This window comes from Phalacrocorax carbo, chromosome 8 (genome assembly GCF_963921805.1).
Source record: "Phalacrocorax carbo chromosome 8, bPhaCar2.1, whole genome shotgun sequence".
NCBI classification, from domain to species: Eukaryota; Metazoa; Chordata; class Aves; order Suliformes; family Phalacrocoracidae; genus Phalacrocorax; species Phalacrocorax carbo.
Genome location: NC_087520.1, coordinates 31,264,075 through 31,280,150, shown reverse-complemented (window position 1 = coordinate 31,280,150; position 16,076 = coordinate 31,264,075). Strand labels below are relative to the sequence as shown.

The following is a 16,076-nucleotide window of genomic DNA, read 5'->3' as shown; positions in this document are numbered from 1 at the left end:
CAGGGAACAGTATGTGACTGTGCAAGTGCACGAATTTGAGAGAAGTTATCTACACATAAAACAGAGTAACACTAGTATTTGCGGTCATCCATGCTGCGTGTGTACTATTACACTTTGCTCTCCACATGCTTGACTTGTGGATAACAAGCTTCAAACACATAATCCATAATTTCTGTAAGTGCTTTACCATTGACTTGGTTGTAGCATTTACATGCCCATGATATGAATGATTGCTCTCTGAAGATTTTGGGTTGCAGCCTGCAAATCTATATACGTATAGGCATATATACATAAAATAGAGCAATACCCTGCTGCCTTTTTTCTGTAAATCTGCTATTTGGGAACCCTTCATTAACTTCATAAAATACCTGTAATTGACCTTTTTATTTCTCGTGTTTTGAACATCATCACTGGTAGAAAGTCATCAGTAAGGTCATATATTTCTGTGTGGTGCTCTTTGCTTCTTCATTTAGCTAACGCATCTAAATTTCAGTTAATGATAGAAATAGGAGAAGATACACTCTTTATCACTGGGTGTTCTAGCTTAATTCAGAGAAAGGTCATTGTATTATAACCAAATACTAGATTACAAGGATTAATAATACTGGAAATATCTAAAGAGTGTGGCGGTCTGTTTCCTTGAAAGTACTAGCTGTGAAAGATTTACTGTACAGATAATGGTACGTGAGCACCCTATAGTGAAATTTTAGCAGACACACATATAGAGAGACAAGTAAGTATGGAATTATATATATCGCTGGTTGACTGGTATTAGCATAAAGGGTGTATCTGAAAGAGTACCTTTTTTTAAGATTTAAGGGAAAATGGAGAGAAAAAGCCAAAACAGGTATATACAGGTAAATTAAAATGGAAGCAAATGCCTTTCAGTAAAAGATTTGGTTTTTATCTCATAGCTCCTTAAAAAACTATCACTTGACTGTAGTAAAGTGGATCCTCCTCTGTAGTTCCCCAGTATGGTTGTGCTTATAGCTGTTGCAATATTCTTTTTCCCACAGAATCCCCTAGAATAGTTTGGGTGGGAGGGGATGAAATCCTTGCTTTGGTGGATGAACCAGTATAAATCTTGCATTTGTGGTTACATTTCCTCTGAGTTCTAATCTGTGGGCTCATTGAGGTGAACTGTGAAGTTTATCATCAGTTTAACTTTTCTACAATTGAGCAACTCCAAACGTCCCTTTCGACAGCATAAATAAGGAAGAAGTATCTACATAAATTAAGTACCCAGCTATAGTTAAATACCCTTAAAATACCTTAAATACCTTAAATTACCCTTAAATACCTTAGTAGTCAGTTAAAACATGTTGATCCAAGAGGAGATTTTAATTATAATAAACTGGTTCAGAGCTTTATTTGTGTTTATAACGGAGTGTGTTTGAATCTGCAAAAGTATGTATTATCTGGAGCTAATAAAATAAAACTTTGGTGTATCAGTTCTCAAAATGATGCAAGAAATAGCACCAAGATTTCTGTGTCCTATCTTGTAGGAATTAATTTCTTTTGCTGTCTGATATTGTTTTTAGGACAAATTGTTTTTAAAAGATAAAAATACCACCTTTCTGGAGCTCTTCAAATATGTCTTGAATATGAAATAATTTTTATTGCTGTTTTTGTAGGAATTTCTGCATAAATCACATCATCACCTAATTTGGGACAGATTAAAAACTGGTTTTAAAGAGAATATCTGAGCTTGGGAACATTATTCTTGGGGGGTGCCGGAGGGGAGGATGGAAGGCACAGTTATGATGGCTGAGTTAAATCAGCTTTGTCGTTTTGAAAAAAAAACGAGCAAAAGAAAATACGCTTTTGTTTTCCTTCAGTCACTTTTCTATCTTTCTTTCCTGTAGGTGTCCTTCATTCAAAATCTTGTGTTTTGCGTAGAAAGAGCCTATCGTGTACCAGATTTTGGTGTCTGGGAAAGAGGAAGTAAATACAACAATGGCAGTCCAGAGCTGCATTCAAGGTAGGTGAGCAATTATAGCTCTTTCAATCAAAGCAAATAAATGTGATATGACTTAAAAGAATTCACGGGGTGAGTTAAAAATAATAATGCATTAAAATACTGTTTGAACTAAATTAAGGTTCTTTAAAGACTGAGAGATGTATTTGGGAAAGTGTGAAGCATAATTTCATCATCATATGCATGCTGAAATAAACCACATAGGTGCTTAGCTATTTGAGTATTCAAATTCCAATAATTATGTGCAGCTGCACACATATTATTCTGAAAATTGTGTTCAGAACAGTTCAGACTCTTAAAGCATGTGCAGTGGATTGGATTCACAAAAATGTTTAGGAATATCCTGATTTAAGAAGGTGTTGAATCATGAGTCTAGACTTTTCTCAACTCTGCCGTGCTGGGAGGAAGATGCTGGACACTGGAGGATAGTCTAGTGCACAAGTTCTTTCCACATTCTTCAGATGCTACAAGTAACTGCATGTTCTGACACCTGTCCCTTAAGACAGTTAGGAATGTTCTTAACATTTTAAATGTTAGAGTGGTCCAGTTCACTTCAGTGGAGTTGCTCACATGCTGTCTGTCTTGAAGGATCAAATCTGTAATCTGACAACTTCCTTTTTCTAGCATGACTATTGTTTTCTTCACTTTTTATTTCTGAGGTTTTATTAAACATAAAAATGGCTATAGCTTGGATAATCTAGGATTTTTTAAATGCCATTGATCATCATAATTAACATGGGCTTACAAATGATACACGTTTCTCAAAGTCTTTGTTGCCAAATGAATCTGTGTTCTCATTTCAGAATGAAATAATTTTTCTTTGTTCACATACAGGCATGTATTTTAAGCTGTAGGTATAGTTAGAAGTCATTGCAGCAAAATAATCAATTTAGGTATGTATTTTCAGGGCTTTTGTAGGGCTTTAGTACTGGTGTGAGAACTGAAACCTCCAAGTTGTTATTATATAATTAGCTTTATTAGTTTGTTGGGTTTTTTCTTCCTCTTAGTCTGTAAAATTGTCAAATGCCAGATTACATGAACATTCACTTAGAGAATCATATATTTCCTTCCACTTCTCACCTTGTACAAATTCACAAAAGGAACCCTGAAACTCCTGTGTCCCCTGTTGTTTGCAGCATTGTGGTTATTTAGTGTGTGAATTTCTTCCAGGGAAAACTGAACCTCTTTAAACCAGATGGAAATAGGCATGTTGTCTTGTCTTCATCTGGACTGACATTTATAGGTTGGTTTTTCTAAGGGTGAAGTTTTATGAGGTGGACTGAGCCAATCTAACAGATCATTGAACTGACACAAAGGAGGTACAGAGCTTGGTCCTAATTTAAGAAGTAGACTTTGGTCATCAGAAGCAGGTATTGCCCCTATTTATCTTTCTTTGTTTGCATGTTGATACTCTGTTTCACTGTAGGAAGCCAGTAGGCAATTTCCCTTTTTCTCATAAATCAGAAAACACGGGAGAGGAACACGCATCAAAAGATGTATTTAGATATTATTGAGGAAAGCCCTGGGTACACTAAAATATTCTCTAGACTTTGTTATGCTTCTATTGTGGTGTTATCTACCTAAGACATCTCCAAAAAATTTTTTTTAAAATTAAAAAGTTATTATAACTAATCAGGCCTAGTCATGAATGATGTATGTCTGTCTTCAGTGATTATGGACTCCAAACCAGTCACTTAAGTTTCAGTATTAAGTATGCTGTACTCCTGGCACTTAAAACTCACACTGCAAGTCTACATACAGTGTGTGTTTGCTTTCAGAATTAGATTTCTTGTCTTCTATTGAAAGAGGCTTTCTTTCTAAAGAAGGTATTATATAATATGAAATCCATTAATAATAACTGCAAATTATGACCTGTGTTAGAAGATACAGATATTTTAAGTCTTTACACAGTCTTGGTATTCTCTCTTAGTACAGTTCAAAACACTTCTTATAAATGATAAATAGCAAAACACTCTGTGGACCATGCAAGATTTGTAACAGCTTTTGTTATAGCGTGATCCCCTTGCCATACGGCTGAACTTCTGAAAAATTAATTTGTCCTGTAACCATATGATCAAGCTGTTTTCCAGGCATCTGCTGAGTACCTCTGTGAAATGTCTTTGACATCTCCCATATGTACTGTGAGAATAATGAAGTCGCTGAAGTGCAGTGTCTTCACATTCCAAATCTAAGACCATAGAGCCTTGATCTTGCTTTCTCTGTAGTGCAGGTACTATATCGCTACAGCGCTGTTCCTCCTTGTTCTAATTTGTTTTGTCTTGTTATTAAATTATTGTCATTGTTGTGGGATTGTTTTTTGTTTTGTTGTTTGGGTATTGTTAACACCCCTTCTGGTGTTTGATATTCCAGTTGAACTGCACAGTTTTTGGATGGAGGCAAGAAACTGAATGGGAGGAGGATTAAGGTTGTATATGCTTTATGTTGTGCTTTGATTAGCAGTTGTGCTAAGAATCTTCAAATTTTCTTGTTTGTCCTCAGGTATTGTACCGAGAGGGTAAATCTAAGGATTAAAAGTTACTGGAAATTATGAATAATGTTTAAGTGAATTTACTAATGCTTTTTTAGCAAGCTGGAAGTATAAATTCTGTAGGTTAGTCACAGCTTCCCCTGCCCTACATATGGACTGAGGTCAAATGATACCCATAGCAATATGATTGCAAGGATGCTCTTGATAAGTTGTCGTGAATCACAATAATCGCAGCTACAGTAAGGTCTACAGATTGCACCTGGGGAGATTCAGTATGGACCTTTTGTCTTTTCAAGTGAAAAGAAACCTTTTCACTTGAAGCGCAGTAAAGCACCAGAGCAGGTTACTAAAAAGAAGTTATGGAATCTCCATTCTTGGAGGGTTTTGAGACTTGTCTAGATGAGGCTATGGTTTACTTGAATCAGTCTTGGTTATTGTATCTAGCTTCAACTCGGATTTCATGTTGGACCAGCTGAGTTCAGCCAATGACTTTATGATCCTGTGACATTTTCAGAGGAATATGTAAAGAGGGTTTGGGTTAGGCTTTGTTTTGGAGCCATCTCCAAGTAAGCGTTATTTTCTCAGGGAATAGATCCATCAGGTTAACACAGCATGTTCATGGTGGGTTGCTGAGTGGAGGAAGGAACATATTTATTAAAATGTGTTTTTCCTTTAATTCATAGTGTTAAAACAATCCATTATGAAGAATGTTGTTTCTCTAGAAAGACATGAGCATAACGTTTATTGTAAAAACTCTTCTAATTTGCCCAACAAGAAGGCATTAATCAAGAGGAATGAAACAAGCATCTGAAGTGTGATCATAATTCTGAGGTGTTTTATGTTGTGTGATTGTTTAGTCTTCAAAAGACATCCTTGATACTAGAGCTGTTCGCAGACTTTTTTTTTTTTTAAGGAACTCCCTCCTATCAGTTACCCATGAAACTTGTAGTAAACCAAGTAGTACTTGTGTGTATGGGGAATGCTTGATATACCATTATAATGTGAAGAAATACTACGTGATGGGGAAAAGAAAGCAATATTTTAATGTTGAGACGTTTGCATTTTCATCTGCAAGTAATATTTGTGAGAATACTGAAGTCTCCAGGGGCTTTGAATAACCAGAGGTAGAAAAATACTGATCAATTACAGTATTCTTCTTACTGTAAAATAATGACTGAGTATGTAAAAGAGAAGTTGTTTGAAGGAAGCAATCCATGTTTGTCTTCAATTTTTTTCCAAGCAGTATCATCCTATTTTGTAGGTAGAGTAAGTAGTTCTACATTATCTGCATACCAGCAGTTGTTGCTGTTGAACAACTATTACTTCCCTACCTTTTGCCAGTAACTTTTTTCCCCACTCTGAAAATATCCAACTGTTGGTATTAGAAGTGTTATTTGGAAGGGAAAAGGAGAATATGAGATTTTAACATGTGATACAGGTTTCAGTGAGTGGGATTTCTCCTGTCTTCATTTTCTATGTATACAGTTTGATAATAATGCTTAACTCCTAGGAAAATTTCTGCTCTGAGTCATCAAGCCAATTTGTTTGATCAGTTGCTGGGTGATAATTAAAACAGAGCAGTTGTTAGAACAATTACATTCGTGTTTAGGTATTTGAAACAGAGCCAGAAAAATAACTATATTCACAACACTTCTGAGTTCAGTTTATTCCTTCATCACATTCTCCAGTACCAAAACCTTTCATCAGCAGAAGATACTGAAACTGAGGGATTTCACCACTGTTTGATGACAGCTGCTCAGAGCAGAACTTAGTTAACCTAATCAACTTTCTCTTGTTGAACTAATTAGAATTAAATCCCACGAGGACTATTTCTGGCAGTATTTCAGAAAGAAAGATAGGGGTTTATAAACCTGTTGGTAATAGTTTAAAAGAATGATGGCATCTGAAATCAGTGTCTAAAGTACTTCTAATATTAAAACCAACCCAGGTAAACCAGTATTTAAAGCAAGCACATTCCATAACTCTGCACTGATTATTTTTTTTTCATTACTTTCAATATTTTCTGTGTAACCATAACTGGCTCCCATCTTTAAAATATGGATTAGTAAACATTTGAAATTTTATATTTCACATGAATAAATAGTACAAATAATTTTATTTACAGTAAGGTAAAAAGTTTGCTCTGGTCCCAAAATGCCACATGGAGTATAGAATAATTAAGGTTAAAGCACAGTCCCTGTTTGCAGTTTCCTGACAATTTGGTTGCTGTAGGTTTTTTGGGCTGGATAGTGCAGTTGTTTGTCAGTACTATCACAACTCCTCTTATACAGAAGTTAGGGATTATTAATTATTATTTCTGAGTATTTTTTCTAACTCAGTGTTACTTAATTATCTTTATAAACAAAACATCTAGGGCTGTCCTGTTCAGAAAGTACATATTCCTAGCTGTTGTTAATTTTAATATTTCCCTGCAAGTAGACTGCAGCCCTCAGACTCTTAAGGATGCTTTAATTTTCCACAGTCATGACTATCTCTTTGTCAACTTTTTTTTTTTTCATTCCTTGTTTAGCAGTACTGTGTAATTTTTATCCCAAATGGAAAAAGGGGAAGTGTGGTTAACTGAGTGGATAATCAATTTTAGAGAAAAAAGGATACAAAATTTTAACTCATTTTTTGTCCTTTTTTTCAAGAGACTGTTTCAAGGAATTACTGTGCTAATAATAAACTGTTAAACTCATTGATATATTCTGTTTTCCCCAGACTTTTCCCAGTTCTTAAAAATTCAGACTTTTCAAGCATCTGTGTATAGCAGTGCATGTGTTTAAGAGAGTTCCTTTTTTGTTTTGTGTGTGTGTGTTTGTTTTTGCTTTTCTTCAAATGTGTGTATTGTGCGCAGTAGGAAGAAACACGGTAGCTGCATCTAAATGGTTGTTAGCTGAAGACAGTGTCAACAACTTCCTCTCCCTTATAGGGAAAGGCTTTATGGAAAGATGAAGCTTTTGGTTCTCTCCACTCATTTTTATCATGCTAAGGTTGGATGGAGGCTTTCCTCCTGCAGTGTTGATCTATGTCTTTGTACTATGTTTTGTCACTTTTGTTTATCCTTACAGTCTTTCTTTTAACTCTGAATCTTTTGTCATGTCAGCCTGATTCATTCTACCTTTTCCTTTTCTAGTCTTTTGCTATATGCCTTCAGATTTGTTAACTTCTAAAGATAACAAGGTAGACATCTGTACTTCTCTGTTATTCTGCTGTCTTCCTTTTCTATTGTCTCATTTATTGTTTTTGGCTAAAAATATTTCAAATCAATTGTAAGCTACTTGGAAAACAGAGCTCCTATCTAAAGGAGTGGGCGGTTAGGGGGAAAGATGAAACTTGATTCTGAAATAGATGCTTCAAAACAAGGACGCACATCTGGGATAGCACATGGGGTGTCAATGAAGTCAAATCACTGTGGTTTGTGCAGAAATGAAGCAGAGACAGGTAAAGATGCATTGGTCAGAGGCACTATAGTTAAGCGGAGACAAAGGCATGATTTAAAGTTCTAGTTTTATGAATAAAGTTGGAAGAATTACACTAGGTTTTGTTTTGCAGGATGCTCTGAATCAGTTTTACCAGATAGCCTAAGAGAATGTAGAAGGTGTTTGTTGTATTAACTAGACTTCAGTAGTACTTCTAGATCCTATACTTTTATGTAACCACTTAGTAAGCAGTCCAACGCCCTTTCCCTACTTTGAATGCTTGTATTCAATAGTAGAACTGTCAGAAATCTGGTAACATTATATATTATGCTTCTAGACTCTAGCAGTGTTGGGAACTAGCTCATTTAATGTTTTACTTTTTGATGCCCTGTGACCTTAACATCTAGAATTTTGGAATGAATAAGCAAAAATTTAGCATTTTATGTGTGTTAATGCTTTAGCTCTTTATTGCAGTTAGTGGATGCATGTGAAGCTGGCCTATCTATAATTATGTATTCTTTAAAACAATATTTGAAAATAATGCCCTCTGCCATATTTCAAATTTCATATAAACCTGTCAAATGCATGTAGTTTTATTAGCTTATCTTGAGCTTTTTAAAGAACAAACGGGAAAAAAAAGAAACAAAAACCTCAAAAAAACCCCAAACATCAAAAGTGTATGTGCATTAAGGGGGAATGCTTGTTCTGGTTTTTTGTTTTGTTTTGTTTTTTTTTAATATAACTTGACTTAAAATTTGTATAATGATTAGTGATTTAGTAGATACAACTAGTGCTTAATGTATTTAAACATGAACTTGCTAGTTTGAAGGCTTGTTGGTAGTATTTCTGGGTCTTGTTTTCTTTGTGATGGATATTAGTCATGGAGTAAGAGAAACAAAAGACCTTTCACTATATGGCTGACATCAGAAAATCCTCCTTTTCTGAATCCAGATTGATGAGCTCTTTTATTTATATCAAAAGCTAGTCAGAAATCAGTCTTTTATAGTTCAATGGTGAAGAGCTGGGTTGAAAAACTGTACTGAACTAAATCCTCTGTTAATATGCTATTAGCAAGACCTTGAAATACATCATGCCAGGTGTCTAGTAGCAAGGTGAGAACTTTTCCAGATGGTCTCTGACATTTGAAGACAAATAAAAATGCTGAAAAGTATTTAAAAAAAATTAAATCCACCACCAAACCACCCCAAATTTGCTGCATCATCATTTTGTTGACATAAAGGTTAAGCACAGAAATCAAGAAAAGATCATAGCTCTGAAATATGTCAAACTTATTAAATTTTAATCTGGTCTTGAATTATGATACCTCTGGGTTTTTTGTTGTTGTTTTTGTTTTTTTCTTCAGCTCCGTGGGGCTGGCAAAAGCAGCTTTAGAAGCAATTAATGGCTTCAATCTCTTCGGAAATCAGGTAATAAAAATGTTTGTTTTCGCTTATTTATTTTTTTTTAGCGGTAATGATTTGCACTGTGAACCAGAGGATCAACAGTGGAACATATTTATTAATATCTAGTACAATTTGTTAAGAGTCCAGCTTTAAAAAAAAGTTAGTTTCAGGTACAGCATTAATCTGATAAAAACATTAGTGCCCTTACTATCAAGAATTACTTTTTTTCTTAAAAAAACTCTAAAATGATTGTAGCTTATTCTGAAAAAGGACTTCGTTGAAGTTTTTCTTTCAGAATTTTATCTGTTGATCATAATACAGTATACCTTTACCTTACTTCTATCTTCTTCCTTCATGTGGCTTTTGATCAAGACTTCAAACAAGCTACTGGTGCATAATCCCACTGTTTTATTGACTTTCAATTTCAATAAGTTGCATACCGGTAAAATCTTTTCCCATCCTTTCATATGGCTTGGATCAATTAAGAAAGCAAGCCTTTCCTTAGATTTTTCTCTCTGCCTTGTATTCCCCTTCTACGTACATCATCTTTTAGGTGTTACACCTACAGTAGTCTATAGCTAAAATAGAAGAATCCTCTTCCAAACTAATGGTCTAGAAAATTTACAAATGGAAGAGATTGTTGTCAAGCTAATGGTGTGATTAATGAATGGGAATGAAGGGTAGGAATGCAGCTAAAAAGAAAGTTGGATAGCATCAAGGATGTGTAGAAATACTTAGAAAACTTGGTGGTGAGTTTTGTCTGTAAACTGTGTGGAAGGGAAGATAGGTTAGTCAGGCTACAAAGTGGTGAGCTCAGTACACTAAGTACAGTTTCCATATTGCACTGTTTTCTTGGGAGCTTTCATCTCTTTTGACTTGTAACTGATGGACCTTGCTCACATGCCCAAATGTCTGTATTTCATAAGAATTAAAAATTAATTGGTGAAACTTGCTTTATGTCTTCTTAAGGTTGAGTAACATTTGAAACTTTGTTTTAAAAAATGACGTGTTTACATGAGTAGCTTATTTTTATACTTAAATTTTTTTTTCTGCAGTTAGTATATGATCCATTTGAGTTTTAATAATTTTATATTGTGACCTTGACTTGTATATTTTTTGAGGCAAGTTTCTGTATATTCTTGCTGGCTTCAAGGTAGGAATTTTTTTTTTCTCTATGTAATACCTGTGCTCTCCTTTTGTCTTGGACATCAGATGGAGCTGACTTTCAGAGTGTGATACTTCTCTGTTTCAAATACCCAACTTTAAGGAACTTGGTTAAATGCACTGTTTGGCATAAAGGAAATAGTACAAAGGAGAGAAGATATAATTGGCAAAATGATACATGGTGAATAAGGGGAATTTCAGGTGCTCTGTGTGAGCTAATGAGTGTAGGCTAGGTCAACTGTAGAATTGTGACTGGGAGACCCTCCAAATTATGTTCCAAGTTCCTTTCTGTACTGCTTGGTTTATGAAAACATTCTTAGTTGTTTTTGTCTCAGTTTTTCCATTGGTAAAATAGAAGGTATGGATCGGAACAGTCACATAAAATAATCATTAGCACCATTGGACAAAAAGTTATTTCTTATAGCTTATTCACATACAATCAACTGTTAAACTAAAACTTCTTAGTGTTATTCAGATGCCTGGCATGATAATATGTTAAAATTTGCTTTAAATAGCGAGCAACTGACATAGAAATACAATCTTATCTGTTGATGAAAAGCTCTACCACTTACTATTATTAGACCCTTTGTCATATGGCATAAAACAGGAGATCCTCTGACTCTATGGACTTAGACACCCATTATTACTTTTTTTTGTTTTTGTGGATATCTATTCATGGTGGGTTCTTTTGTTTGTTGGGGTTTTTTTGTGTTTTGGGGTTGGGTGTTTTTTTTTTTTGCATCTATATAGTTGTACTAGTACTGTAGTATAATAGACCTGCTCTGTTTAGAATCTGCTCCTCAGGAAATATTCATGGCTGTTTGAGCAGAGAAATATGAAAGTGCTCTTTATGCACTTTATGTATGTACAAAAATACACTGTTTCAAAAAGACTTAACCATTTGGTCTAGTTTTGGTTCACTTTATGTACATTTTAAAAACTGATATTATGTGTTAAGAACTAGGAGCTAGTAAGGATCTTAAATAATGATTGGGCATTATACACACATTGCCAGTATTTCAGAAAAAAACATTTATCTGCAATCTTTACCTTTCCAACAGTCTTGAGCACCAGTAAATGCATCTGCTGTTTTTTGTTTTGATTTGTTTTTTCTTCAGATTATTTTTTACTAAATTCTGAAATGGATTAATAAATTGCTGAAGCAAAACCAGTTTAAATGCTTTGAGTATTTCCAAGATACTTAGCATAAACAAAAACCATTTTGACCTTCAGTCTATGGCAGAGTTTGCCTTTGTGCTTAGCTCCAGCTGTGTTCCAACAGCTTTGAGAAATCCTGCTGAGCCCCTCAAGAGGAACTTGTTTGCACATGCAACTATGCTAGTGCAACCTGCATAAATCATTGCTGGGGACAACAGACTGCTCAGCCTTTCCATGCAGATTTTTCCACTCACGCTGTGGATGCTGGAAGAGACTAGTAAATACAAATATGTAGTATTGTAGCTGTGCTCTCACACATGCATGTGTATTATATATCGCTGAGTATATCATGGTAGGGCAGTTTCCCTGAGCGTTCATGGATGCGCCCAGAGAAGACAAAATAGAAGTCACTTATTGTTGATATTCACATTTAACTGTTCCTTCCCTCCCTCCCTGAATTCTAGAAAACATAAAAAAATAATGTATTTCTGTAAGAAATTGTACTGCTTTTTATGCTGTAACAAAGCACTGCTTAACTGATATTCAGATAATTTTAATGTACCCTTTGCTATACTTCCTAGGTGCCAGATACAATAAAGAACAATTATGAACTGAAAAATTATTGGCTTTTTGTTAAATCAGAATTTTACATGCTTTAATGTAAAAAGGAGTTCATTCATTGTTTTTAAATGCTGTCCATTTTCTTCTCCAACACACCAGACATATTTCATGAAAAGTGGGAGTTATATGTATGGCATAAAAATACAGTCAAGCTGTAATCCTAACATTCCCTCACTAAAGGATTTATTTACCCATTGAGAAAAGGGTTTTTTAATATAATTAAGATATTTATTTTATCATTATTTTGCATTATATCCTATGCTAAATTTCTTAAATTTATTCCCAATGTATTGTATATATCTGAAATAATAGTTATAAATCTATGTGAAGTATTTAATATATATGACATTGGCATAAGAATTCTGTTATAATCTTTAACTGTGCATTGATCGTAGCCAGATCCTGAAATCATTGTATCATCCTAAATTCTGCTGAGCTACTTTTTTGTTTGTCCTTAATACAGTCATCAGCTTTTCAAGAATTAATGGAAGAGATCATAGCTTGAATGAATCCCATAACTCAAAATCACTAGTAGATAAATCCATCTAATTTTGGCTATATTTAAATATGTTTGAAAATTCAAAATGTTTTCATCTTGATGTTGTGGTACATTTTCTGATTAAAATTACCAGCTATCAGACTATTACAGCATAACCTAAATAAAACAAAGAACAGTTTGTTTCACCAGGGTATGCTAACCTTTCTTCCCTTTCCCTTAAATAAATCTAATGTTCTGTTTACAGGGCTGCTCTTGGTCTGTTATATTTGTGGATTTTGATGCCCATAACCGTAACAGACAGACTCTCTGTTCACTGCTGCCCCGAGAGTCAAGGTCTCATGTAAGTAATTAAATGAAATTCACCTCAACAGAGCGTGGAGAAAATAAATGAATGTGAACATAATTCTTAGTTCTGTGATGGCAATTATGCTGTCATTGATATAGGGATTTGCTGGGAAGATGTTAAATTTCTGCTTTTTAAATGTCACTGTGCTGTAGTTGTTACTCTGAAGTGGAATTACGATGGTGTACTTTATGCGTATTTAGGTTAAAATGGTAGCCTGTTGGTATCTTTCTAAACAATTTTATATAAAATTTAAAATAAAAATTATCTGCAGTAACCTAATTAGGATTTGCAGTCTTGGTGATTGTCTTTCTTTTGGCCTAGTTTCCACTGTACACTCAGTACCTGCATTTTTAAAAAACTTTATTTTAGCTTTAATTCATTCTTTTGTCTAGCAAAGAAGCCTTTAAGGTTGGCTTTCATAAATGGCTGAATATGGAGGATTTATTGTTGTTATTATAAGCTACTGTTACAAATAAGTATTTCCTCAGCAAGTAAATCTAAGTGACTAAAGTATAGATTAATTTTTAAAAATCTAGTTTAGTACTGACATCAAAGGTAAATTTGGTTTTTGAAAATCTGTAGTTTAAAATAAGTGATAATAGAGTTTTACTGCTTTGTTTCACAAATAAAAATGCTATTATATCCCAGAATGGACAAAAAAACCTATTAATCTTCAACACTAATAGCTTACTCATTGTGTAGAAGAATTATAGTAGAGTTGTATTACTGGATAATTAAAATAAAAGGCATTGTCAGCTACTTTTGTTATAGTCGCATGGTCTTTTAGAACTGTTTTGCTGTTTATTAGTTGCTGGAGACTTGAAATATTCCAACAGAAGCTGGCTTCATAAGTTACTTATGCTACAGGAGGAATGTTTGTGTCCTTTTTTTTTTCATTTTATGGGTTCACATCAATAGTACTGGCAAAAATATGGTATTTTAAATGGTTGAACGTATTAGATATATCAGCAGAAAGGAATAATGAAACAGCGTGTGAAATAAGAATTACAACTTAAAACTACTTTTTGATGTTTCTGTAAGCTTACCCATAGTGGTGGTGCACTGGTTAGTATTTTTTCGTGTGTTTTTAATTCATCATAGTTGCATGTGACTCTTGAGAAATGCTACTCATTTTTTCCTGAAATTATTCCCTTATCACCTTACTTGTAAATCAGATTGGTATGTGGCATGTTTGTTACAGCGCCTGAAGAATATTCCTGAGAAAGCTTTTCAGGAACAATGATTTAATCATAGTTACTTCTCAGCATTGCACCTTTATAAAATGCTTGTGATTCATTTTGAGCATAGGATACCCAAATGTTTGTGTTTCTTCCAGGAATAACCTGAAGGATATTTCTAGTTTCTAACCCCACAAAGTTCTAGAATGTAATCACTTATCCCTGCAGATTATCAACTGTAAAGTAGGTCAGATTTTGAGTCAAATAAGTTTTCTTTTAAATCATATATCCCAATATTGGGTTTGTAGTTTATCCTTGTATATCTTTAGAAGTTTTATTTTGCGCACTAGTTTAATACATTAGTACTATGATTTTGATAAAGATAAATGTTCCAAATGTATATTTCACTTAATAAGTTAAACAGTCTTTGTGCATCAAATAGTTGTCAGAGATCACACTGAATCTGTAATGTGCTATTTCTTCCTCTCCTTCTACAGAATACTGATGCAGCTCTTTTGCCCTGTCTTAGTTATCCTGCATTTGCTTTGGATGATGATGTTTTGTTCAGTCAAACACTAGATAAAATTATTAGAAAATTGAAAGGAAAATATGGATTTAAAAGATTTCTGAGAGATGGGTACAGAACAGCACTGGAGGACAGAACACGACGTTATTACAAGCCAGCAGAAATTAAGGTAAAGTAATACCTGGCCTATGTAAGGACACATTTTGGTTTTCTAAAATGTTTAGGCAGCACTTAAAAAAACAACCAACCAACCAAAACAAAACCAAAACCCTAATACCAAACCAAAATCCTCCCCCAAAAACCAAAAGAAAACAAAACCAAACCAGACCCCCTTCCCCCAGTATTTGCAATTTGAATTGCACAAAGATTCCTAATTGCTTCAAGGGAAGGAGATTCATTTTGTAATCTGGCATGTGCAGTTTTGAGAGGTTGCTAAGTCAGCAAGTTAGTCATTGATTTGTTTTGTAATGAATGTGCTTCCATTTACATTTAGGGTACAGGTGATTTCACATGACAAATAAGGGAGTTATTTATCATTTATTTAATTTCACAGCTGACTACAATATGAGTGTATAGAAACCAATTTTGTTTTTGACACAGTGTATATCAGTAAAGGTTGTCTAAATGAAAATTTACTTCCCCCCCAATAATTTCGCTGGAGAAAATAAGACATAGATTATGTAAAAATTCTGCTTTAGAATGCATATGTAAAAGCTCAGTTAAAGTGCTCATAGAATTAAGAAGCTGTAAGCTAAACGAAGGGCTGATGTACTAAAATGTTTTTGCATCTATGTTTGTATTTTTTTGCTTCGAAATTATTCAAGAGGATATTCAAATAAATTTCCTTAAACCAAAATGGTGAAATGGCTAATTAATTTTTCTTCTTTTCAGCTTTTTGATGGCATTGAGTGTGAATTCCCTCTCTTTTTTATTTTCATGATAATTGATGGTAAGTACAGCTTTACATTCCTGTTCTTTAAAGGCATTAGAGATGAGCCCCTAGAGGAAGGATACAAAATTATTTTCTTGTCCTGCGTCACTATAATGCAGTGATGCTAAATATCTCATTGAGACTTCTGCCTCTTGGGTTAAAAAAACCCTAGCACACAGCGCCCTGTATTTCAGCGTTTTTAATGTGAACTGTTTTTAGAACAGAACTTGATACAGTTGGGTTTTTTTTAAAGATTACATCGGTGATATTCAGTCCTGCATTGCCTTTTAAGCCTTAAAAACTTTCACAGTATATCAGAATTTCACAGCAGCACATAAGAGAAAAGGAAGTGGAAGAGAGAA

The 16,076-nt window shown here is 34.2% G+C and overlaps 1 protein-coding gene across 12 annotated transcripts in view; it reads left to right on the top strand.

Moving 5' to 3' along the window:
* Positions 1-16,076, top strand: part of PHKB (phosphorylase kinase regulatory subunit beta) — a 93,275-nt gene that overhangs the window by 21,509 nt on the left and 55,690 nt on the right. For all 12 annotated transcript variants that reach the window (XM_064459453.1, XM_064459454.1, XM_064459452.1 and 9 more), the window contains 5 exons: positions 1,866-1,981; positions 9,252-9,315; positions 12,978-13,073; positions 14,755-14,952; positions 15,675-15,732. In XM_064459453.1, the coding sequence (XP_064315523.1) occupies positions 1,866-1,981; positions 9,252-9,315; positions 12,978-13,073; positions 14,755-14,952; positions 15,675-15,732 (532 nt within the window). The remainder of the gene's footprint in view (positions 1-1,865; positions 1,982-9,251; positions 9,316-12,977; positions 13,074-14,754; positions 14,953-15,674; positions 15,733-16,076) is intronic.